This window comes from Malaclemys terrapin, chromosome 6 (assembly GCF_027887155.1).
Source record: "Malaclemys terrapin pileata isolate rMalTer1 chromosome 6, rMalTer1.hap1, whole genome shotgun sequence".
Taxonomy (NCBI): domain Eukaryota; kingdom Metazoa; phylum Chordata; order Testudines; family Emydidae; genus Malaclemys; species Malaclemys terrapin.
Window position 1 is genome coordinate 90,982,862 of NC_071510.1, and position 25,288 is coordinate 91,008,149.

A 25,288-nucleotide genomic window follows, 5' to 3' on the forward strand; every position below is an offset into this window, starting at 1 on the left:
CTATAACCACTGACTACAGTGTTTTCACTCTGAGGTGGCCTTGCTCTTGCAGGGGAGAATGTTGCTGCTGTCCCTGCTCTGCAATAGTGCTCTTGAAGGGGCTGAATCAGAGGAGGCAGATACCAATTTAGAGTGCACAGGCATGCTAGTACTTCAAAAAGAAGTGAACACCTGTCTATACCAGAGGCATGAACAAGGATAGAGGTGTGGGATAGAGGGGAGAAAGACTGGAGGTGATGGGAGAATAAAGGACCATAAGCCAGACTGGTAAACAGCCTTTTCTCTCAACAGAAACAAGGTTGGTAATATTTTTTTTTACTGGACCAGCTTCCGTTGGTGGAAGGTATAGGCTTTCGAGCTACACTGAGCTCTTTTTCAGGTCTGGGATCTTTCACCAGAAGACACTGGTCCAAGAAAAGACATTTCCTCACTTCCCTTTTCTCTCTCATATCTTGGGACCAACACAACTGTAACAATGGAAGATACTGAATTTTGTCAGCAGTCACTTAAATATAAACTAACATGCCTGTCTGAGTCAACAGAAGGAAGTCAGTAAGCTCGAAAATAGCACCAAGTCTTCCATACATATTACTTCACATGGGAACATTAATATAGTAATGGTCTGTATTTTTTATCACCAATTCTGAAGAACTCCAAGATTCATGAGAAGACAAAGGGAAGCAGTCAGCACGAGTCATTTTATTGAGGTTATTACTAAGAAAGACTTTAAACTACAGTATATAGTTTAATCTATTTTTGCATTTTGAAGCTTAACAAAAACAGAAGTCATTCTCATCTTAAGAGTTTTGTCCCCAACTTCAGATCACCTTTGACTTTGTTACCTGCATTTTTATTTAACTAAATGCATTTCCCCTATCCAAAATGTTACTTTTTACTTAAATTTTCTTTAAGTGTGGAATGAAGTCCAGATACAAATCTGTCAAATTGTAAAGAATGAAGTTAAAACTAAGTTCAGTTGTATAGAAACTCAGACCCTGGCCTATATAAAAATCTCACATGCCTTCTGCACAACCCCCATTTTCTCTATATTGGCTGTTGTGATTCAGGACAGACAATTTTTATTGAAGCTGGTGTTAGAGAGCTGCGGTAGCAGATACAGCACAGATGAATTGGTTTTGATAATCATTTAGTCTTTTGAAAGCATACAAAATAAAATGAGCTCAACTTTTAAAGAAGTTTTAAATCATACATAACACTTTTGGCCAAAGTGCTACATTGGTTATCAATGGTAGCCTTTGTAAATGACTATACAACCTTTGTACGATTACTATTTTCACAATGTGCAGTACTGGGACATGTCCTTAGGAAAGGATGCAGAGGAATAAGGGGAGTGAGATGCTGCCTTACTCTCCTGCACAGGCTATCCCACAGCAAGAGTCACACTTCAGGGAGGAACAGCACCAGGGGGACTTCTACTCCCACCCCCAAGGCAGGAAGATGGGGGAAGAAAGCAGAGCCTTGTTTCCACCCTTCAATATGCCAGCCAGTAGCAGATCATTGTGCTCCTTGGCGTGGAGGTACAGACAGGACTTAGACAGCTGCAGTTCTTTCCCTGGACAGCTCCTGGGATTGAGCAACTATGCACTTACCTCAGGTCAGACTGTAATGTTACAATCTAAGTCCTTAAAATAACGATTCAGTTTTGCACTGTGTAATTGCACATCTGATTCACCATAGCAGAGGAAATGCTCTTGTAGAAAGGTCCTGTTTTCAAAGTCTCTTAAGTTGTCTTGCTATTGTTACCATTATTTGTGTCAGTCTAGTTGAACTCCGGTTTATTGGTGCATATTATATAAAAACTATAGCTTTAAAAAAAGAATCTTGTGGCTTATTCAGATACAGTTCACATTTTTCTCAAGCTGTAGAACAATTGCCTTCAAAACTGGATCCTCTGCCCAGTTGACTTTACTTCCAATAATGATGCCCTGTAATAAGAGAGTTATCATTAAATTAATGCCATAGGAAAACCAGTTTAAAAAACCCCCCTAAAATGTTAAAGCACTATTTTAAATTGTCACTTATTAAGAAGTTGCCCAAGTTGTTGCCTTTTTTTTTAAAGTTTGAATCAGTACATAAAGTACATGAACTGAAAAAATCTCTGCTTTTAATAACTCCAAACACAGAAAATGTGTTGTTTTAACACCATGCATATGATTTTGGTGCTGAGAACAGGAAGTATTAATTTCAACCCAAAGGATATCTCCCCTCAAGAAATACTGAAGTGCTTACAAAAATGAAGGTTACTTAGGTGTAACTTGTACCTGTCTCAGTATATTCACACTTAGGGGTACTGCGCCACCTTGTGGTAGCAGGTTTCAGAGTGGTAGCCATGTTAGTCTGTATCAGCAAAAAGAACGAGGAGTACTTGTGGCACCTTACAAGACTAATCAATTAAGGTCGGCTATTATCTCCTGCTGATAATAGCCCACCTTAATTGATTAGTCTTGTTAGAGTTGGTATGGCAACACCCATTTTTTCATGTTCTCCGTATATATTATATATATACACACACATCTTCCGTGTGTGTGTGTGTGAATGTATTTTCCACTGCATGCATCCGATGAAGTGGATTTTAGCCCATGAAAGTTTATGCCCAAATAAATCTGTTAGTCTCTAAGGTGCCACAAGTACTCCTCGTACCTTGTGGTAGAACCTTCTAGCAGTGTTAGCTAGAGAATTCTCATCCCATTCCCCCTCCCACCCCCACAGTGTCACTGATGTACTGAGGGCAAGGCTATATAGGGGGCCAAGCTCCCTCCACCTCAGTTCCTTCCACCACAAAGCCAGAGGGACAGAACGAAACAAGGACTCCAACAGAGAGGTGAGCTGGGTGGGAAGTGTGAACATGAAGAGCCATCTTGAACTCTGGTTACAAGTAATAAATGGTTAGTAACCTTTCTGTAACTGTTTTTCTTTGAGAGGTGTTCCACTGTAGGAGTTTGTGTGCTCCAGTGCACAGCTGGAGAGTTTTTACCCTTAGTGGTACCTAATGGGGAGGCCTGAGCACTCTCTGCTGTCTCACACACACTGCCCAGGCATAAAGGGCTGAGCTACCCCGAGCCCCCTCAGTTCCTTCCTACCAGATCAGCTCCATTAGAGAGGGGACGAAGGGTGGGTTGTGGAATGGACATGTGCAACACAATTCAAAGAACAAGTTACAGAAAGATTAGTAACAGTTTTTTCTTGTTTGAGTGATTGCCCATGATCATTCCATTGTAGGTGACTCAAAAGGAGTCCCATCTGGAGTTGGGTTTAGAGTCTATTTGCACAGGGACGGGTGGATCACTCATCCAAATTTAGCATAGTCTCTAGGTTGCTGAGAGATTGCATAGTAAGAGGCAAACGTGTTATGTGTACTGACACAGAGATGCTTGATACCCGAACTGAGGTAGATGACTCAGATGGAGGACGTGGCACCAATGCCATCAGCAGATGGAATGGGGCTTAAAGCCCTTACAAATGTCACACCTGTCACTCACATGAGCCTCCCTCAAGCACTTACAACAGCTGAGGTGAGGGTCACGATTAGGCATTGCCTTATCACAAGAGTGGCAAGGCTTGAAACCCAGAGAGTACAGCATATCTTCAGTATCCAAACTAGGTGCTGGAACCACAGAAAACAAACAACTTTAAAAAAACAAAAACAAAAAACCTAACCAACCAACCCCCCACTCTAATCTACACTAGTTATACAGGTTTCAGAGTAGCAGCCGTGTTAGTCTGTATCCGCAAAAAGAAGAACAGGAGTACTTGTGGCACCTTAGAGACTAACAAATTTATTAGAGCATAAGCTTTCGTGGACTACAGCCCACTTCTTCGTATATGCATAAGGTGCCACAAGTACTCCTGTTCTTTTTACTAATTATACACAGGTACTATTTACAGATTTTGACTAAAGACTTGTAGAGGCAAGGATAGGGAGCTCCAACAACTGTCATGAGCAGTAGGAAGGAATTGAGGATGGTCAGTGACAGCTTGGCCCTTTATGCCTGCTCAGCATGCATGAGACAGCAGCAGGTGCTTGAGCCACCTTGACGGGTACTGCTAAGGGTAAAATCTCTCCAACAACTGTGCACTGGAGCGCACAAACACCTACAGTGGAATGGACATATGCAATCACTTGAAGAAGAATCTTCATTATTTCTTTGTCTGGCTCTGCACATTTCTATTTATAGGACAGACTAATAAGACCAGGCACAGAGAGTCCTAGCTGAAGAGAGACTGAAGCACCACTTTGCCAAATCTGACATCTGCCCGAAAAGCCAAGTGTGAACTGAAGTTGAGGTTGCAGCTTTGCAAATTTCAGCAACTGGCAAATAGCAGCAGGTACCGGAACTTTTGCCAGCATGTAGCAAAGTCTGGGAAGAAACTGCATCTCTCATGGGGTTCTTGGCATAAGACAATCTAGAAGATTTACAAAAACTTTTAGTCCTGTCCAGATAATAGGTGAGGGCTCTCCAGGCATCCAAAGTGTGTAGGACAGATTCCCCCTTATTCGAGTGGGTCGTGGGGAGAAAGGAGACAACAAAGTAATGGTCTAATTGATATCGAAATCAGACACTACCTCAGGTAAAAATCTGGGATCAGGTCTGAGAACTACCTTGTCCTTATGAAAAGAAGTTAAAGGTAGATTAACCATAATGGCATAGATAAATGGTAGAGGTTCAAAGGGCGATTTTACCAGTATGGCCAACCTCAAATTGGGGTCCCAAGAAGGGGCAAGATCTCTAACAGAGGAATACATGTTTCATAAATCTTTTAACCCAATAATGAACAAACAACAATCGACCATCAGCTAGAGTGTAATACATAGAGATGGCTGTCAAATTAACTTTTAATGAGGAGTTAGACAACCCCTGATTTTGTCCTAGGCAATTTGCCTTCATACATTGATGAAGTAGGTTAGTCTGTTCCCAAATTAAATGATAGATTGGTCTTAGTTGACTGTTTTTTTTGACTCTTGCATATCTTGTCAGAACTGGGGCTAGAGGCTTCGTGATGAGGATGCTGATGATGCAGTGGACTGTTTAGGTTTAGACCTTGGTTTGAAAGACCTTTTTTCATATTGACTCTGAGTCTAGTGTCTATAGTTAAAGATGAGGAATGGTGGGCCATGCGTGCCTCCTAATGGTCCCAGCAGACACCAATGCGCTTGCAACAGAGTCTGAAACATCAAAGGCAGCTCAAATGGAAAGTTTAGCTACATTTTGACCTCTACTAAGAGGGCATTAGCCAACCTTATTCTGTCATCCAGCAGGTCAAATAAAAATAAAGTCATTTCCCACCCCCCACCCAATAAGTGGAATTGGTAATGGGCCATGGTTACTCGATAATTAATCACCCTAATACTGAGGGACGAGGAAGAACACTTTTCTCCCTAACGACTTGATCTTTTTGCCCTCTTTATCAGCTGGTATGGAGTGCTTCTGCTCAGTTCTTGCTCTATTGCTGACATCATCAGGGAACTGAATACAGGATTGGCATGAAAGTAAGAAAAACCTTCAGAAGGTACCTGGTATAGTTTATCTGGCTTTTTGGAGCTGGGCTGATGATGCAGCTGTGGACCAAATGGATCTGGCTGACTGTAGCAGTCCATCTATGATGGGTAGGGATATCCTACTCTTAGCTGTAGCACCACAGATATTGCATACCAGGCAGGAAGTCTCTTCCAAAGATACCACAGGTAGATTCAAGATGAAAACCATGTTGTCCACCAGATTGTGGAACTGCATAGCGTCCTCAACTGGAGAGGAGGCTGAAGCCACCCCCACATGTTTGTCAGGTGATGGATTTGGTTCATAATCCGTGTCCATCTGCTTCTGATAAAAAAGAGTGGAGTCTACCTTCTCCTACTCTTCTCCCTTGGACAAAATTTCAGGAATTACTGCCTGAATCATCAGTGTATCCAGATGAGTCAGATCAAAGTATCTCTGGGCTTCTGGATCCTTCGCAGATGAGACATTACCTCTCCATCCATGTGGAGAATAGCTGAAAAAATTCCTGAGATGGCCCCCAGTACAATCATAGGTCCCAGGGTTGCCAGTCTCCCTAGCAACTAGGATATGGGAATATGCCAGCCAGGGGAGGACCAAAGGCAGGTCCCAATCACACTGTCAGTCTCCGGATTTTTCTTCTAGCTCCCTCAGTAAAAATCTGGGTCTGGATCTGAGATAGAGTGAACCAGGGACAACAACAGATCCAGCAGGAGATATGGGGAATTGGCTTTTTGTGGAGAACCCCAGTGGTCTTTGGAAGAGGGAGAATAGGAGGATCTGTGAAAGGGTCCTCTCACGCCTTCTAGTATCTTCTTCCTGATGGGGAATGTGGAAGAGGCTCTCAGAGTTGGGGAAATGGACCTTCTCTTAGAACACAAGTCCCTTGCGTTCACACTTGGCTCTAACCCTAGCCCCTTAAATCCCAGCTTCTTCTGTTTCGTTAGTTCCACCATAACATGGAATGAAAAAGAATCGCTAACTGACTAAACTAACAACTCATACTAACTATTGAGAAAAGATGCTCCGGCGAGAACGAAGAGGTTCATATCAGTCTGTGGCACGCAGTTGGAAGGAACTGAGGTGGGGGGAACGTTCTGCACCTATAAAGCCTTGCCCTTAATACATCAGTGATGCTGACGGGAGGGTCAAGGAGCAAAAGAGTGCTCTGGCTCAGTGGTTCTCAACCTTTTTTCATTTGTGGACCCCTAAAACATTTCAAGTGGCAGCGCAGACCCCTTTGGAAATCTATTGTCTGTATATATAATTGAATTATGTTCCGTCAGTTTTCAGTCTAAGTGGACCCCTTCGACACAGTCTGCAAACCCCAGGTTAAGAACCATGGCTCTAGCGAACACTGCTAGTAGGTGCTACCGCAAGGCACCACAAGGTGGCACAGTACCCCAAATGGGAATATGCAGAGCCACTCAAAGAACAAGAGAAAACAGGTACTTATGGCTAAGGCTATGATTTTGTCATGGATATTTTCAGTAAAAGTCAGGGACAGGTCACAGGCAATAAACAAAAAACAAACAAACAAAAAATCACGGAAGCTGTGACCTGTCCCTGACTTTCACTAAAAACATCCCTGACAAAATGGGGAGGGAGGAGGATCCAGCACCCTAATCCCCCTCTCCCCTCGCTGGCAGCAGCTGAAAGGGGTCCCCACACTGCCCTGCAGGACTGGAGCTGGGGGGGAGGAGTGGAGGCTGCCAGCACTGAGCTGCTTGCTCCGGGGTGCCCTCTGCCGCCGCCAGCTGGGAGCTGCAGGGTAGGGGACGGCCGCTCATGGCAGCTGGGCGGAGAGGGAGGTCGTGGCCGTGGCTGGGGAGCCACTGAACAGCTCTGGGGTCCCTCCGCCGCCGCCAGTGGCAGCAGCTGGGAGTTGCGGGGGTGCCCAGCTGCTTGCAGCAGCTGAGCCACTGCAGGGGGGACCCCGCCAGTGGTGCCGGCTGGGTAGCTCAGGGGATGCTGCTGCCAGTGTTGGCCAGTCAGTTGTGGCGGGTCCCACCACCCGCAGCTGCTGGGCAGTTGCGGGAGGATCCTCTGCTGCCTGTGGAGTTTGGGCTGCTGCAGGGTCCCCCGCTGCCGGCAGCAGCTGGTCAGCTGTGGGGCCCCCACTATCACAGAGGTTACTGGAAGTCACAGATCCCATTACGTCCACAACCTCCATAACATAATCTTAGCCTTACTTATGGCCTGATCCAAAGCCTACTGAAGACAATGGCAATCTCTATCTTGACTTCAGTGGATTCTAGATCAGTCCCTTAGAATGGAAGTATCTTCTCATACTTAACTATGGAGTTACTAATATAATGCTAAAATCCACACCAACCTTTGGTAAACATATGATCACTCAACACAGAAATGTATGGAGCTTCCTTTTAAATTTTTCCCAGTGCCACTCATTTTTACGGAAGATGATGATTCAGCCCCACTCCTCTTAATATCCAAAACCTTGAAAACATGCTCCTATCCCTTCTTCCACCCTAGGCTTTCAATCCCATGTTCATTCCCAATTGGGATTTAATGGACATTCAACTAGAAGACTCATCATATCATTTAAGTACCTTAAACAGTGTAACAAATGGATAAAAATCTGGTAAACATCATTTCAAAAATAGTTTAGGACAGTTTAAGATTCTCAGTATTTGAAGTACCAAAATCATGATATTTACATACAGGCTAGTTTGCAGTTATAAAAATTACAATTTTAAAAGAGTAAATTAATCAGACATTTTTAGAGAGTCTATAAAGTATTTTTCTCAAGTAAATATCCATCACCAAAAAATAGCTGAATGCCTACAAAAGTTCATAAATTGTGTTTGATTGAGATACGATAGAAATGAGATTTTCAAAGCAACAGATTAAGTTACCTGGAAGATATTTTGAATTAACGTAGTCATCTGTGTTTCTTTTTGCAAGTTTCTACATATTCTCTTTAACATTTCACCTACTTCCATACCCAATAGTTCCTCTTTTTGTTTTTTCTTCAGAGTGTGTATCTGTAGCAGTTTGTGTTCTCCAGCTTGCTTTAGTGCTATTCAATTCACAGAAAATGAAAGATTAGAACTAGACTGGATAAAATCCTAGCAAACATACTGCAAACAATTCCTGGACTTACAGATGATGTCCCATCTTACCTAATATATTTTGCTCTCTTTCTAATTTTTATGATTCTGTGAAGAGATTGTTCGAAGAAAAGTTTGGGTGCCCTGGATTTCTAAACACAGACGTGCACTTTCCCTATGTCAAATTGACAGTAGAAGAACAAAGCTGATAGTTAAAACGACTGACAAAACAAACTATGCCATTCAAAAGGCTGGTACGATATTTGTAAAGATCTGCATATAATATAGTAATTTAGTTTTGAAGAATCCAAATCCAACCCTTGGCTAAGTCATGTAGGCATGTTACAACCATTCCTTCCCCCCAAAATATTATTCTTTACGAAGAGATCTTTATGAATCAGACTTTTCCACCAAAACATTACACAAAGGTACAGTATGATAAAATGGTATGTGAAGAGGGATTGTAAGATAGGGGTTTGTTGTACTGAAGGCTCTAAATGAGGTCTAGTAGGAAACAGTGAAATGAGACTGCATTCTTTTGAAGTTCTCCAGTCTCTTTTTCTAAACCATAGTACCTGTCCTGTTTGCCTGCAGACATTCAACATACCAGCTCACTTTCATGTACACGTCATACTTAATTTTTAGAAAGTTTTACATCTAGACCAGAGCTTTACTGTAATACAAGATAATGTAGTTGTCAGCACTTTTAAAGCTTGTCATAAAAGTTTGAGCTTACAATCTGAAAGATACAGAAGGTAGCAAGACAATACATGTTTGCTAGCAAGTTATATACACTTACCGAATCTCCTTTTTTTAATCTCATTCAGTTTTTCTTCCAATTCACGTGCTTGCTGTGTTAAAGAAAAAGGGTTTGACATATTGATATTAATATATTGTCAATCTGTAGTACCGTTTAATAGGTACTAATCCTATACACAAAATAAATTAAATAGAACAATATGAGGTAAAGGGCAGTTCTATGTAAAAAGGGACTTTACTGAGCAGACTCTCTTTGAATATTCAATCACCTGTTTACTTTAGTGAAAAAGTCATTTTTAAAATAAAAATTATTACTGTCAATGAGAACTATGGTTTTTTGGTTTGTGTATCAAGTTCCAAATGCAAGACCACTTGTGCATTCCCACTGTTTTCAAATTCTGCTCTTCATTACACATGTACAAGATCACTGAGGACAACAGACCTGTACAGTTGTAACTGAGGGCACAATTTGGCTCGCAGAATATTTGTTAAAGGTGATGATACATGAACCAAGAAAAATCCAGCTTGACTTTCAGATCTTAAGTTCAGTTTTGCATTTGACTTACTACTACACCATACTCCGATTAAAATAAATAGCACTATACAAAGTCAGTAAGGCACATGGACTAAAAACCGGTGGACAGATCTCAAAAATGTAATTCTTGAGGATACTCCATTAATGAGTGTTTTCTAGTGGGGTCTGGAGGGTTCTTGGCTCAATGCTCTTCAATATTTGATTAATATTTGTAGATGAGACAAAGATTGGTGGAGTGGTGAATAATGTAAAAAACAAACAGATTATTTACTCCGAGCAATCTGGACCACTTGGTAAATTGGATGCAGTCAAATGATATGCACTTTAATACAGCCAATTGCAAAGTTATATATCTAGGTATGCTGGTCACACTTACAGGACAAGGCTTTATCCTGGAAAGCAGCAATTATGAAAAAGAATAAGGGGACAAGGTAGAAAGCCAGCTGAACCCCCTATGTAAAGCTGTAGCTAGAAGAGCTAGCCTGATTCTTGGATGTATAAACATGGAAATCTCAAGTAAAAGTAGGCATGCAATACTAGCTCTATAAAAAGGCACCGATGAAGCAACTACTGGAATACCGCATCCAGCTTTGGTGTCCAAACACTGAGGTTTCAGAAAAGAGCTCCATGAATGACCTGTCTGGAAAACTTGCAGTCTTTAAATAATGACTGAATGTCTTTCTAAATGACATGCTCTAGTTCAACAAAAAAATTATTGGGACTATAGCAGGAATTATTGGGTGAAATTCTATGATCTGCATTATGCAGGTTAGACTAAATAGATCAGTTATCCATTCTGGCCTTAAAGTCTGTGAATCCACGACTAGCAGTCTTTTTAATTATAAATTAAATTTGATATAGAATACATCAAAACTGTAAATGTGGAACACACAATGCCTTGCAAAATAAAAACAACTTTCCTTTCTAGAGTAGATTTAAATGCATCATGTTTCAGGCTCCTCACAGCAGTTATATGCCTCTGGCTAATGTCCCTACCACTCTACAGCTGTCAATTAAATTGACAGATTAATTTCCAGCAGATCGACAGTACCAAACATAAATCTACAGCATCTATTATCCCCATCATAATAGGTTCAATATCAGCATAAACCTCAAACCTAAGATGTCAACAGTATAGACAAATTAGCGTTTTCTCCTAAAAGAAATCAGACCACCTTTCAGAACTACATTTAAAAAAAAAAAAAAAAGTCATTTTCAGACTTTAGTGGGTTGCCAAAATAATTTAATAATTATAATACCAAGGATACTTGCCTGCTGAGATTCAAGTATTGCAGTACTAAGCATTATGATGTGTTTTATAGTTTCCAAGATCAACCTAATGATGGAACAAATAATTAAATTACCAAACCATAAATTAACACTATAAACATTTTAACCATAATGATTTGGATTAGGGAAAGACTGTTCCTTTAGCATCATTAAAAGCACATTATGCTTTTAGCACTTGAAAAAGTATACATTTATTCCCTAGGTATATTATGGTAAATACAGTTCAAGAAATCAATTAAATATTCTCTATGCACCCTCATCAGATCATCAGGATTTAATTTTCAACAGTTCTAGCACTGTGCAAAAGGTACACAACTTGTTAGGCATCAAGGTGATAATAGCAGCATCATGCAAAAGAAAATCTAGGTTAAAAAGTAAACTAGAACTTTTGTCTTCAGGCTAGCGGTAAAGGCATTAGGGAGGTGGAGCATTTTTAATTCCTAGAATGGGAAGGAAGGGTGTCCAAGCCAATTGTTCAGACAGTGTCCCTTAGTACCACTTTCTAGCTACCCAGTGGAACTGTGCTACAAACAGAAAGGGAAAAATGTATTAAAAGTGACTGAGGTAGTTTGACAATCTCTCTACTCTGGAGTGTCAGGTCCACCTCCCCACCCACCCACTGCACACAAAAAAACCACCTTACTTTGAGTCAGCATCAGTGTGTCTCAGTTTGGTTCTGAGGGCATCTATAAGCTGGATCCTACACATGGTGGGGAAAGAGGAAAAATTCTGATTGATGAGAAAGTCAAAGGAAAAAAACCAAAACCTTAGATAAAGCTGAAAGAAAAGCTGAGTTTGAGCATCTGTTTCTCCTCATGTATTTAGTGCATATGTAAAATACATGAAGATACCCAAAATGTATTATCTGAGGATTCTCTTATAAATGGTCCTAAAAACAAAAACAAACAAACAAAAAAGAACACCTTAATATGCTCCCTCCAGGTTCTGTGTGTGTTAAAATGAGAATGTCCCCCAACCACTCATTAATTCTTTCAGTTACTTCAGTAATCCTCCTTAATCCAAGACTATGAATGTGTGTGTGGAGGGAGGAAAAGGAGAAGAGAAGGTGTGCAGGGACATGGATCTGTATGGGGAAATCAAACACCAATGCAGGAGAGCCACCACTTTCCATACATGCTGCATTTTTATATAAAAATAATAATCTGTCCCTATGTTGTTGTTAATTATTAACAGTTGTTAATTATTTGTATTATGATAGCACCTAGGGAGCTTAACAGATCAAGGTTCCATTGTGCTAGGCCCTGTATGTAGAATAATGGTCTCTAACCCAGAAGAGTTTGCAGTTTAAATAGACCAGACAGACAAAGACTTTGGGGGAAGGATCTAACATACAAGGAGAGTGAACAATTTGATGGTCTGTGTGATGGCATGGCAGTCACCCCCTTTCAGTCAGGCATGGTACCACAGGTCAACCCTTCCCCACTTCCCTTGGCTATAAACAAGAGTGCCCATCTATCCCCTTTTAAGAATCTCATTTATTGATAGCCATAAGCACAGGTAGAAGCTCACTCAGATATACCCAGGGACATTCATCGCCTTAGGTTAAGCCCAACTAACAGTTTCTGTCTCCTTCCTATTGGAGACTCTTCTTTCCTGTGCCTGAAAACCATGTGTGGGCCAGGAATGTTTCCTGATTCCTTTGCGAGTTACCCCTTTTCAGTACTTCTGTAAGCAGGAATCCCCAGCTCTCTTCTTTGGAACTGGGCTGTATTAGTTAGTTCCACACTTTCTCCTTAGCCAGGAGTCTACCCAGCTCTCCTCCCTGGAGCTGGACATTGGAAAGCACTGCAGTATTTAAGATCTGAAGAAAGCTGTCATTTTGTACTTAAGGAGTTTCTGAAGCCACTGAGATCTCACTGGAGATGTGGTAGAAGAGTAGACAGGGGAGGGGAGGGGAAGACATCTCTAGTGGAAGTTAGGCCTGGTTTGCACTAGAAAACTATGCTAGTCAGGAGTTTGAAAAATTCACACCCCTGAGTGGTGTAGTTAAACTGACATAAATCCTCACGTAGACCATGCTAGGTCAATGGAAGAATTGCTACAGCAACACAGCTGTGCCGCTATAGCATTCTATGTGTAGACAAGCCCTTAGACTAAGGCAACATTTTTGCAAGTGTTGCCACTTTCCTCAGCCCTCCCAAAAAAGATTCTTCTCTCTCTCTCATAAATTTTAGTCAAATCTAGTTTCTTTCTCACAAATTAATAAAGACTGTCATTTAAATCCATAGTAGGAAACCAAAGATATTTTTAAACTGATCATTCGAAAACAAATGCCTTTTTATTCAGTTCTGACCTTTCAACTGTATACCTAAAAAGCTGATGGGGGTGGGGGTGGGGAGGGGAAGAGATTTGGATTTATTATTTTATTTTGTGAACCTGTAACTCCAGAACTGGTACCATATTTTATTCCTGTTAATTTCATTGATCTGTTGTATTATGAGCTTCCTAATAAATAGCTTAAAGAAGATCAACTCCTAGATACCCAAGCTGGAAAAAGCAAGCTTTATTTTCTTAATTCCTGCTTCCTATTTCTCTCATTGTATTTACTGTGCAAGAAATTCAGAGATTACTTCTTCAACTGAAGTGTTAAAAATGTACAGTGTATGGGCCTATGCCTGCAAAGACTTATGCATGTAAGTAACTTCTCATATTAACAATCCTATTAGCTTTAGTAAGACTATTTGAATATAGATGAGAAAATGCATCTTTTCAGGATTGGGGCCCTTCCATGGCTTTGGTTTGGAGTATTATTTGTTTTATCCTTTTCGTTTCCTTTTATAAAGGTATATTTGTCTACATTCTTTTTGGCCACCCATGACAGAGGCACATTGGTGGTTCATTATGCTATGTCAGCAGCTCTTGTCAAGCCTGACATACTCACTACACGTAACACACTGTTGTCAAGATATATACCCGCAAGATGACATCTAAGATATCACTGGAAAACTAACAACTCACTGATCATTAATGTTCTTGCATGATGTATGTATGGGGATGTGTACAAAGTTATGGATATGTGCTAGAATTATGTTCTTAAAAGGTATTTGGCAAGCATCAGGTCATCAGGCAGAGACAATTAAGTTATTTTCATAAAAGGTAAACAAAGCCATCAGCTAGTGAGTGGAGACAGCCCCTTGCAGGAGTATGAACCTCAAATGATAAGCAATTGAATCAACTGACTGCATACAATATTACGGTATTATAAAAGTATATCAAGTAAAGTCTTTTATGAAAGCTAACAACACTTGTGATTAATACATACATTTCACAAAGATATTAACACTATATGAGGAATTATGGATACTTAATGATATTATACTTCAAAGCCTGCGACCAAACACACGGAGAAACAGGTTTTCCCCCAGACAGGAAGGAAAGGAACTATCTACCTGTCTCCAGTGAAATGAAGCAAGGTATGGCCAAAAACAATGGAAGCCCTATTTACATTCAAATCAGCAAGAGAATGGGAAGTTCACAAGAAAGGAAGAATAGCATACGGTCATCTGAGTCTGGGGAAAAAACTGAGTTTGGGTAGATATAAGGAGAGAGAAGACAGCCTCCATTGCTGGACAGACAAGGGGTCAGAGTTCTTGCAGCCAAGGTAATTGAAGTCTCTGGGAACTGAATATACCTTATATACTCGTTCATTAGCCCGTTTGTTTATAAGCCGACCCCCCAAAATGGATAGGTAAAAATAGCAAAAACCGTATGACCCTTTCATAAGCCGACCCTATATTTCAGGGGTTGGAAAACTTTGGCTCCCAGCCTGTCAAGGTAAGCCGCTGGCAGGTCGGGAGGTTTTGTTTACTTGGAGCATCTGTGGGCATTCGCTGGGAATGGCAAACCGCGGCCACAGGGAAGTGAGGGGCTCCGTGCCTGCAGACGCTCCAGGTAAACAAAACTACAATGTATTAGATCAGAGATCGGCAACCTTTGGCACGCGGCCCACCAGGGTAAGCACCCTGGCGGGCCAGGTGGGTTTGTTTACCTGCCGCGTCCGCATATTTGGCCAATCGTGGCTCCCACTGACCGCGGTTCGCCACTCCAGGCCAATGGGGGTGGCGGGAAGTAGCGTGGGCCAAGGGATGTGCTGGCCGCCGCTTCCTGCTGCTCCCATTTTTGGTGTAGACCCGTTTATAAGCCGACCCCCGCTCTTTGATGAGTCACTTTTTTACCAAAAATATTCAGCTTATGAACGAGTATATACGGTAAGTGAAAAACCTGCTGAGGCAAAGATCTTTCACCTAGGAAGACGAGGGAAACCAGCACCTTGTACTTCTGTGGAATGTCCTGACTGAAAGACTGCCATGGCTAGAAAGAAAAAGATTGGTAAGAAATTTACCTTGAACCAAGGCTGGTGGAGACCAGAGCGGGGCTGTTGTGTTGTAGGTCAGCTGGTGGGGTCAGAATGCTGAACCGACATTATATACTTGTTTGCTGACTGTTGGTGTCTGGGCTGTGAGACACAGTAGCCGAGCGTTTAAGGCACCCCAGAGTTATAGGGCAGGTACTGACACAACCTCACTAGTGTGGATTGCACCCCAAAACGTGACACCACCATTCTAACATTTCTGTTGTTATTTGCAACTCTAACTTCTTGGTTCAACATTAATAAAGTTTTATGTAGTTCCATTACTATTTAAATAAAATTTCAGAATAAAACTTTAAGAAGAGCTTTACCTTTGTAACACCAGTGTTTTGTTTTGAAAGGAGACTTTCACTTGTTCCATTTCTCTTTCCAGATCTTCTGTGGCACTAAAAACAAATGCAATAGCAGAAGACTTTAGAATTCTACAGACAAACAAAAACTACACACTTTAAACAAAACATGGTTACACTGTCTTCTTTTGGAGTAAGACACTTTTCCAATATATTATTGATGAATTTCCCCTTTAAAAAGCAGAGGATGACTGATTATGGTACCATTGTACCACTGGTATCACAGCGCATGTGTTTTGCTGTGCTTTGATACCAACTTGGTTTCAGAAAGTTCCAACAGTGCTATGGCAGAAAGAATATTTGTAAAATAATTTGGAGGAACAAAAGTTAAAGACCCACCAACTCACAGATTCAGGACCCCCCATCCCCCAACTAACCATAGGGGGTGCAGGTAGCAACCCTTTCTTGTCTAAACTCTCTATTATGAAGTATTCTTGTGACCTTTTCTTTAAGAACCATCACCACCTCCATTATCTGCAGCAGACCTTTAATACTCAGCAGGGAGAAATCCTCTAGTCTATAGAAGTGCCTTTTCTTTGTCCCATGAAATTCCATTCAGATTTAGCTGCTTTGTAAAGTGTAATTGGGCTCCTCAGGAAGATGTTGGTAGCCTGCAAACCCAATGAACATTCTAAAGAGCCCAGTCCTGCCACCACCAAAGCGGCAACAACAGCCTATCCACTAGGAATACTTTGGAGAAGCTACAGCAGAGCAGGGAGAGAGAGAAGAAAGAAGCTCTCCCCAATACTCTCCTGACCCCAGCATCTGGTCAAAGCTCCTCACCCCTACTCTGGAGGCACCAGATGGAACAGAGCTCCCTCAACTCCTAAGGTGGCAAATGGAGTGAGTCAGACCAAGCTCCCCTCAGCCTCCTCCCACCCCCCCGATTCAGCACATGGTGCCAGCCTTCCACTATCAAAGTTAGTCTTGTAGCCCAAGTTGTAGAAGTTGGTGCTGCCGTATTGAAAGCTAAGGGTTCAAATCCTCATGATGAGACACTAATAGTTTTATTGAAGAAATTACACATGAAACAAACCCAAATCCCTAAATTAAAAGAATATTATTTAGCCTACAAAAATCAAGCACTTGAAATTTAAGAAGTGCCAGATTTATAATTGTCCATGCAACCTTAATTCAACCACATTGAGTATATGCATTATGATATTTAATTATACGATCACAATCTGTTTTTTCCAATAGGACCTCTGTCTCATTCCATGCACAAATTGGATGCACAAAAGGGCTGAATTAAGATTGCATGAGCAATCGTGAATCTGGCAGTTCCTAACTTTAAGTGTCTAATTTTACAACCTAGATAATATTATTGACTTTTTCCTATGTAAGGATATTTACATTGCAGAACTAACTAGCGTCACCACATGACAGTGTTAACTTTTTCCCTCTAGGCCATAACACTAGATGCTCCTGCTGTGCCTCAGTAATGCAAAACAGCACTCAGAACTAGTGTCAAAAACTTCGATCATGGTTCTCCTCTGATTATAGTTGCTTAAAAAATATCTAACAGAACACAAATCGTACTATGAACAAATTTGGGGATGGAGAAAAATCAGGAAGGGGAATGCCTTCACTTTTCTATTCATAATCAGCATTTTAAAGACCACAAAAAAAAAAAAAAAAAAAAAAAGTAAGGACACATTATTTAGAGAATTCTGTATCTCCCACCGTTTGAATCATTAGGAATATTTGTTTGAAAACAGCATCTGTATTTGAGTTTCTGCTTCTGATGCTTAATTTATCTGAACTCTTTAAGAAATATTAGAAACATGCTGATCACTACATCCAGTTACAAGAGTACATTCACTTTTTTAAAGCATCTTTATTATAAAAGCATAATTAAAGGGGAACCAGTAACCTGAAAGTCAAATGTAGTTTTGGACCCTAAATGCAACTTGCTGTCAGAATGCCGAACATAGGTAAAATACTTTAAGAGATGTACATAAGATTATATTCTCATTTAAAAGTGGAATTTAGTTTAGCACTTGGATATTTGTAGCTAAATCCCAGCCAACACTCTGAAGACTATGGGTATGAGAGAGCAGAGTCCACATCATATGAAAAAATATTTGAGGGATGGAATAAAATTCTCTGCTTACCACTGCAGACTCCACAAGTGAAATTAAAGCTCTGATAATTAATCCAACATTCTTATTAAAAGGAGAGCAGTAAGAATAGAACCTATGACAGCTTTCCCCTTACCCCTATTTTAAAAGTTAAAAATAGTTATCAGAAGACATACGCCTCAATTAGCTTTTCTTCTATGGCTTGGTCTGGAATGCTTTCTTCACCTGCAAATCAATAGTATTGTTAAGTTAACGAGATTGAAAAAAAAATCTGTTTACACAGAATATGTGAGATGTCAGTTGAACAGATTTCTGAAAGCCTTTATTATAGTTTTAACTTTGTGATGATATTGAAAAGGGTCTAATTTGAAATTCCAAAAGCACACCATTGTCACAGGATTATAACTTTGCAAACAAAGAGGTTGTCTGATCAGTGCAAGAACAAGGTATTCAATAAAAATCTGAACAAGCATCTTATTTGTAAAATAAAAAAAACTTTAAAATGTTTACATTTATTATTGGTTTCTCATCTTTTAATACTTTACTGCAATATCAGTCAAATTAAGATAGAGCATACAGGTACATTATTTTCTGTTATGACAACATGTACATCTACTTGCATTGGATAGACACAGTGAAGAATGACAGAGGAAAAAAGGTTTAAAGATGAATGAAGCCTGGAAAGTGATATAAAACAGAAAGTGGTGGAAGACTTCATTTGGCTTCATTGTTGCTGTGGAGCTAATGGACAGGAATCAAAGAAAGAAAGACAAAGAGACTTACCTGCATGAACTGTTGTATTATATTCCATAAGTTGTTGTTTTATTTGTTCTCTTAGTCTATAAGAGGAAAGAAGAAAATAAAAATAAAAAGTATTTTATCATTTTATTTATTTGATTTAAAACAATAAAAAGACACCTAATTTAAAGCTCTAGACGCCCCCAAACATCATAAATACAACGAATAAAATCCCAGACACTTCAAAAGGAAGTCAGACACCTAAAGAAACTCCTTTCCAACCATTTGTTATTGTGGGAAGTATACACTCAGCCCTCTCCAAAAACACTATCAAGAGAGTATTTTGCAGCATACCCAGCAAAATATTTGCAAGTTGGGGGGGGGTGGGGTGTTTGTTTTTTAACAGCATCTGTTATTCTAAAGGCATCCCAAAACCAGTAATGAATTACAATAGCATAGTCACTGTGATAACAATGACCTCAATGGACTCAGGTGACATCTTCACTAATGGGAAAAAAGGTGTATTTTCATCAAAATAGATATCTTGATGTAAAATCTTAGTGGAGAATTAACCCAGGTAATTCTTATTTTGATATAGGTAGGCGTGTCAATTCTATATCCCTCAACTACTTATGTTAAGGTAAGAACTACACTGCCTTGCCTTCCCTAGGATCTCTCAGTGTAAAAACATATTTTTGTGTGCAATGCAGATGTAAGCGGGGGAATAGGCCCACTATTGTGGGGAACTTTCCTGGCTTATACACTACTCCAGTGAAATGGGCTAGTGAAAGGATCGGAGTCCTCACTCCCAGTTCCTTTACCCAGAGGCCTGCCTGACCTCCAGGGCTCCCCTTCCACTCTCCTGTGTGGCAGAGTCCTCATAACCCTAACAAGTTCCTGGAGGACTCAACCCCCAACCTTGTTGTGCTCACTTAGGGCAGGGGCTAGATGTCCTCACTCTGGGGTGCTCTCTCTGCACTGGACACTTCCCTGACCCACTGATCGTTACATACAGTTCAAAGCAAATATAATTTATTAAACAGCAATCAATTTAAAAAAAATAAGGAAAAAATGGGAAAGGTTAAAGGAAAACACATAACCCTGTTCTGTGGCATGGGGACATCACAACAGCATCTCTGGAATGTAAGGGAAGTTCAAAGTCTGTTCCTCACATGTCCCAGGCTTCCTTCTCAGGCCCTGGCTGTGCTGCAGGGATGCTGGGGGTTGGACACTTGCTCTGGTGATGGCCACACACTCTCAGTGATCAATCCAGCAGGGGTCGATTTATCGTGTCTAGTGAAGTCACGATAAATCGAGCGCTCTCCTGTTGACTCCACTAGAGCAAAACGCATAGGCAGAGTCGAGGGGAGAGCATCAGCAGTCAACCTACCACAGTGAAGACACTGCAGTAAGTAGCTCTAAGTACGTCAACTTCAGGTACGCTATTTTCATAACTGAAGTTGTGTAACTTAGACCGACTTAGCTCCCACCCCAGTGTAGACCAGGCCTCAGGCTCTAGGTGGCAGGACCCTTCTTTCTAGCATCAGCCCCCTCACACCCCTGCGCTCCAGTCAGGGTGTCGATTCCCCTCCAAGTCTGGCCTGCAAGGCCTCTTGACTGGGGGCGTCTCCCAGTGCTGGGCCTGATGCCCAGGGTCCCCCCTTGCTCTCCCCAGCTGCTCACTGTACCCTGCTACTGAGTGCTCCAGCCCCAGCTCCACCCTGCCTCAGCACTGATGCTGCTCTGGCTCCAGCTCCCTGGGCTGCTTTTTCTGGCCCCTCTGGCTCTGGTTGCTGCAGCTCTGCCACCAGCACAGGACTGCTCTCTGGGCTGCTTCTCTGATTGGCACAGCTCTGCTCCCCAGCTCAACTCGGGTCCCTGCTCTCTCCTTAGCTTGGCCCCACTCTGTCTGACCCAGACAATTCCAGCTCACATGGAACACGGGACCGACCCTCCCCCCCCAGCCTCCTGACTCCCTCATTAGCCTGCTTGCCCTGCCCTGGAGCATTGGCCTCTCCCCATTTCCCCTGGAGACTGTCAGTCTCAGGGTTCTGATTTCCTATCGACCCTTCCCCTTCCTTTTGGTAGTGGGAACTAGCCAACCAAAAAAAACCCCACTGAGTTTTAGTAAGGGAACAACAATCCCCTTACACAGACATAACCTCGGCTACACAGACCTTCATATGACAATGTCACGGTGAAGTTTTACTGAGCATAGAAATGAAGGGCTCCAGGCTTGTCCCTTTACTCTTTCGGAAGCGGGCCCCAGACAGCAAAGCCACCAGAAATGGTTACTTTCTCCTACTGGATGCATCAGCAACCCTGAGGGGTTCAGATCTCGGCAGGCTGCATCCCTAGGTCAGGTGGGCCAGTAGATCAGGGCTAGGCACGCGTCAGCTTCCCTCCCGTACATGCCAAGGCCCGGGCCGGAGAGTGCCAGGGCAGCGGCCGTGGGGCTCCAGGAGCCAGGTGTCACAGAGAAAGGTAGGGTTACCATACGTACGGTTTTTCCCGGACATGTCCGGCTTTTCGGCAATCAAACCCCTGTCCGGGGGGAATTGCCAAAAAGCCGAACACGTCTAGGAAAATGCCGGCCGGGCACTTCCCCTCCCGCGGCGGCTCTGCTCCTCCCTGGACTCTTCGGCTCTGTTTAAGAGCCGAGCTGCCCGAGCGCTATGGGCTTCAGGCAGCCCCCTTGCCTCCGGACCCTGCGCCCCCGGAGCCCGGGGAAGTGCCCGGCCTGGCGCGCAGGGTCCGGAGGCAAGGGGGCTGCCTGAAGCCTGAGCACTACCAGCTTCACGGTTTGCCGGGCAGCCTCCAGACCCCGCGCCCCCGGCTGGGCGCTTCCCCTCCCGGGCTCCAGCTGTGCTGGGGAAGCGCCGGCCGGGGGCGCAGGGTCTGGGGGGCTGCCCAGCAAACCGTGAAGCCGGTAGCGCTCGGGCAGCCCTTTTTGCGTGGCTGGGAGTGGGAGGGAGGCAGGGGTGGAGTTGGGGCGGGGCTGGGGAAATGGGCGGGGCCAGGGCCAATGGAGGGTCCTCTTTTTTTATTTGCTAAATATGGTAACCCTAAGAAAGGACAGGGCTGAGCCTGGCCCAGGTATCATTTCAATCCAATATCCGCTCACCCCACTGCCGGTCTGGGGTCCTGGCCCTGCCCACATAGAGTGGGTACCTACCTTCTCCCTGGTTTTAGCCCATTCTCTTCCTCTCTCTCTGCACTGAGCTGAGGGTGAGAGTGCACTGAGCACAGGGCTGGGGGTTGAGGTGCAGGGTCTGGCCAGGAGTTAGGATGCAGGAGGGGGCTCAGGGTTGGGGTGTGGAGCACTTACCTGGGCAGCTCCTATTTGGTGTGAGGGGTGCAGGTGGGAATGTGGGGGGGGGGTGCAGGAGCTTCCGTTTGGTGCTCAGGGTGGGGCTGGGTCGTGGGGGGTGCAGGGATCAGGGCAGGGGGCTGGGTGCATGTGAGGGGGGTGCAGGGGTCCCTGGGTCCGGCTCTGAACTACAGGTCCGGCGGAGGGGGCCGCAGGCCACGCCTGGCGGGGAGACCCGCGGGTTCGGCCGATGCTCTGGGGGCGGTGGAGAGACTCCCGCGGCCGCAGCACTGACCGAAGCAGGGTCACTAGGTCCAGCTTCTCGCCGGCCGCAGCTCCCAGCCCCGAGGCCGCCCCGGCCTCCCCGGATCCACCGGCGGCAGCGCTGTGAGCCGCCAGCTTCCCCAGGGCTTTGGACGCGTCCTTCACTCGCTGCAGCGGCTCCATCCGGGCGGCAGCAACAACACCCGACAGTAGCTCAACTGCCGCCGGGTTGCGCCTTCAAACCGCCCGCCGCCGCCCTGCACGTCACCAGCGCCATCGAGGAGCGCGGCCGGCGGCTACTCCTGGCTGGATACCAGAAATCCTCACGGTCGCTTCCCGGGCTCGTAATTCGGCATTCTCCTCTCAGGCCTGGGGAGAGGATGGGCCCCGGGGGAAGGGGCGAGAGAGGCAGCAGGGTGGGTGGGGAGAGCGTGGCTCAGGCTGAGCCAGCCGGGCGGGGGGAGGGTTCACGGCTCCAGCAGACACAGCAGGAGGAAGGTTGCTCCTTAGCATGGAGATGGTGGGCAAGGCCGCTCTCTAGGGGTAAGTGGTCTCCCGGGGCAGGATGGGGAACTAGTGAGCTCTGGCCCCGCATCACACTATGGCTAATCTGAACAATGCATTGCGTACTTTACCCGCCAGTATTTTTGCCCTCACACTAGACTCCAGCCAGGCCCAGAGCTGCTGTGGGACTTGGCACGCCCACGTCCTTTTCTTTATCAACTTTCATACCCAGCTCATTTCACAATTCAGCCCTGTCCTGACATTTTACTGCACTAGCCAAGCGGATTCTATCTTAAATACTCCTTTGCCTTCACTTTCCAAGCACGGAGGTGTAGCAATGTTTCATACTTGTTCCTGATTTTTAAGTGCATTTGCAATATTACAGCTAAGTGAAGCGATTTTGAATAGGCCCCCTGACAGAAATTCCAGGCCCCAGGGCAGAACAGTCAGTGGGCCCCCAAAAGCCGTGTGGATGCAGTCCACCTGACATTTGGGCGGTGCTGCACCTGTGCTAGCTGGTGCCCAGTGGGCTGCCAGCTGTGCTCTTCTGGCATAGCCAGGGCTTCCACATCCCTGCCCCTAGGATTGCCAATTTTCTAATCATGCAAACCCAAAGACTCATGCCCCACCCCCTGCCCAGCCCCTTCTTTAAGACCATGCTGCTGCTCACTCCTCCCTCACGCCCTCCATCTTTTCCCCACCCTGGCTCACTTCCATCCCAACCCCTGGCCCCAGCCTGGTGAAAGCTCTGGGAAGGAGTTTGGGTGAGGAATGCGGGCTCAAAGCTGGGGTTAGCACTTACTTGGGGTGGCTCTTGAAACGGACCGGCCCACCCCTCTGGCAGCAGCTCCTAGGTGGGGAGTCCAGTGGGGCCTCTGCACACCACTGCTCTGCTGGCAGCTGTGGCTGGGGGCCCCTGGGCAATTACCCCCTTTTATTAGGCCTGCTTTTGAAGATACCATGCACGCAATCCGTTTTCTTGAAGGCTTGTGCAAGACCAGCCTGAGGTCTAAGAGTGATGTGCTTACATATACAGATTTTTAAGGAAGCAATACATGCAAGTAGTTCTCCCACTGGCTGCTTTATAAGATCTCGTTGAACAGATTTTTATTAAATGTGTTCCACCTTTAATTTACATATAAAAATAATTTGAACATTTCTACCTTACAAAGTCCAATTTTGTGATACTGACAGACCAGCCAACCTGTATCAAGACAGATCACTTCTATGTGAATTTCAGCAATGTACTAGACTAGCAATTATCAATTCATTTGTAATACACCTCTACCCTGATATAACACAAATTTGGATATAACACAGTAAAGCTGTGCTCTGGGGGGCAAGCCTGCACACTCTAGTGGATCAAAGCAAGTTCAATACAACATGGTTTCACCTATAAGGCAGTAGATTTTTTGGCTCCTGAGGACAGCATCATATCAGGGTAGAGGTGTACTAGAAATTAAGGGTAGATACCATGTAGATTTGTTTGTGTTTACCTATATTCTGTTAATTGTATCAGTGTAACCAAGTAGCTTCTAGATGCTAATTCCCTTTCATGTCTTAATCATGTATGGGACTGTGTCCTGTTAACCTTAAGATCAAGGGTGTAAAATATTTTAGGAAGCTAATACCTACCCTGTCTTCAGCTTAACTATCTCTTTTATAATAGAGGACTGGTAAATTGCCATATGTTAATCAGGTTAACTGATTCTATTTACTATGCATACATAGGTAATGTTAGCATCAAAGTGATGTGACAGTCTGTGCACAAAGAATCCTGTCATATGCTGGGCTCACACTTAACAGCTGCTTCAGGTATAAAAGTGAAACCTTAGGCCTGATGTTTTCATCTCTACTCTGCTTAAATTTTGAAGAGTTATAACATAGGATGGAGCTATTCCAAATAGTTATTTAGAATACTCTGGAAAGACTAACTACATCTAAGCTGCCCTTGCATTCTGATCTGTTGACATAATTTGAGAGAGACTTTCACAAGTCAGCAGTTGATTCTTTGATTCTTGCACTGTTGTGATCTTGAACACTGAACACAGAATCATTTGTATTTATATTGATCTTTCAACCATAGGTAACTTTTCTTTTACTACTAAATCTACGATAGTTAAGGTTTGGCTGACAGCAGGATGTCTAGATCTGGCCTCAAGGTGTGTCCACTCCATGGGAATTGGTGAACCTCATATGATGAATCAAGTGGTCAGTAACTTGAGAGTGCAAGTATTACAGTAGTGAACTAGACAACTAATGGGCATTACAAGTCCTCCACATAAGGTAGTTTACCATAAATCCATTCAGAGTCATAATGGACATAGCTGACTACCAGTAATCACAAAGCCACTTAATATTCAAGATAGGAGTAGCAGGTGCACTGTCATCTCTTTGTAAGAGACACCAGTTACAGTATTGGCAGGTGCCTGTCTCAGTCTCTCTTGTGGAGAGATTAAACTTTTACATTGCCAGCTGAGGGA

The 25,288-nt window shown here is 43.5% G+C and overlaps 1 protein-coding gene across 2 annotated transcripts; it reads right to left on the reverse strand.

Annotated features, from left to right (window-relative positions):
* Window positions 1–679: 679 nt before the first annotated feature.
* On the reverse strand, window positions 680–22,699 carry CENPH (centromere protein H). Of its 2 annotated transcripts, none has more exons than XM_054032348.1 (9): window positions 22,333–22,699; window positions 18,773–18,828; window positions 18,166–18,214; window positions 15,870–15,944; window positions 11,812–11,868; window positions 11,151–11,214; window positions 9,384–9,435; window positions 8,390–8,553; window positions 680–1,946 (listed from the first exon to the last, which is right to left on the reverse strand). In XM_054032348.1, the coding sequence occupies exons 1-9, from the start codon at window positions 22,482–22,484 to the stop codon at window positions 1,854–1,856; spliced, it is 762 nt and encodes a 253-aa protein (XP_053888323.1). In that variant the 5' UTR covers window positions 22,485–22,699; the 3' UTR covers window positions 680–1,853. The 2 variants fall into 2 exon arrangements, with proteins under 2 accessions (XP_053888323.1, XP_053888325.1); XM_054032350.1 differs by lacking the exon at window positions 22,333–22,699 and adding an exon at window positions 19,828–19,906.
* Between the last annotated feature and the right edge of the window lie 2,589 nt (window positions 22,700–25,288).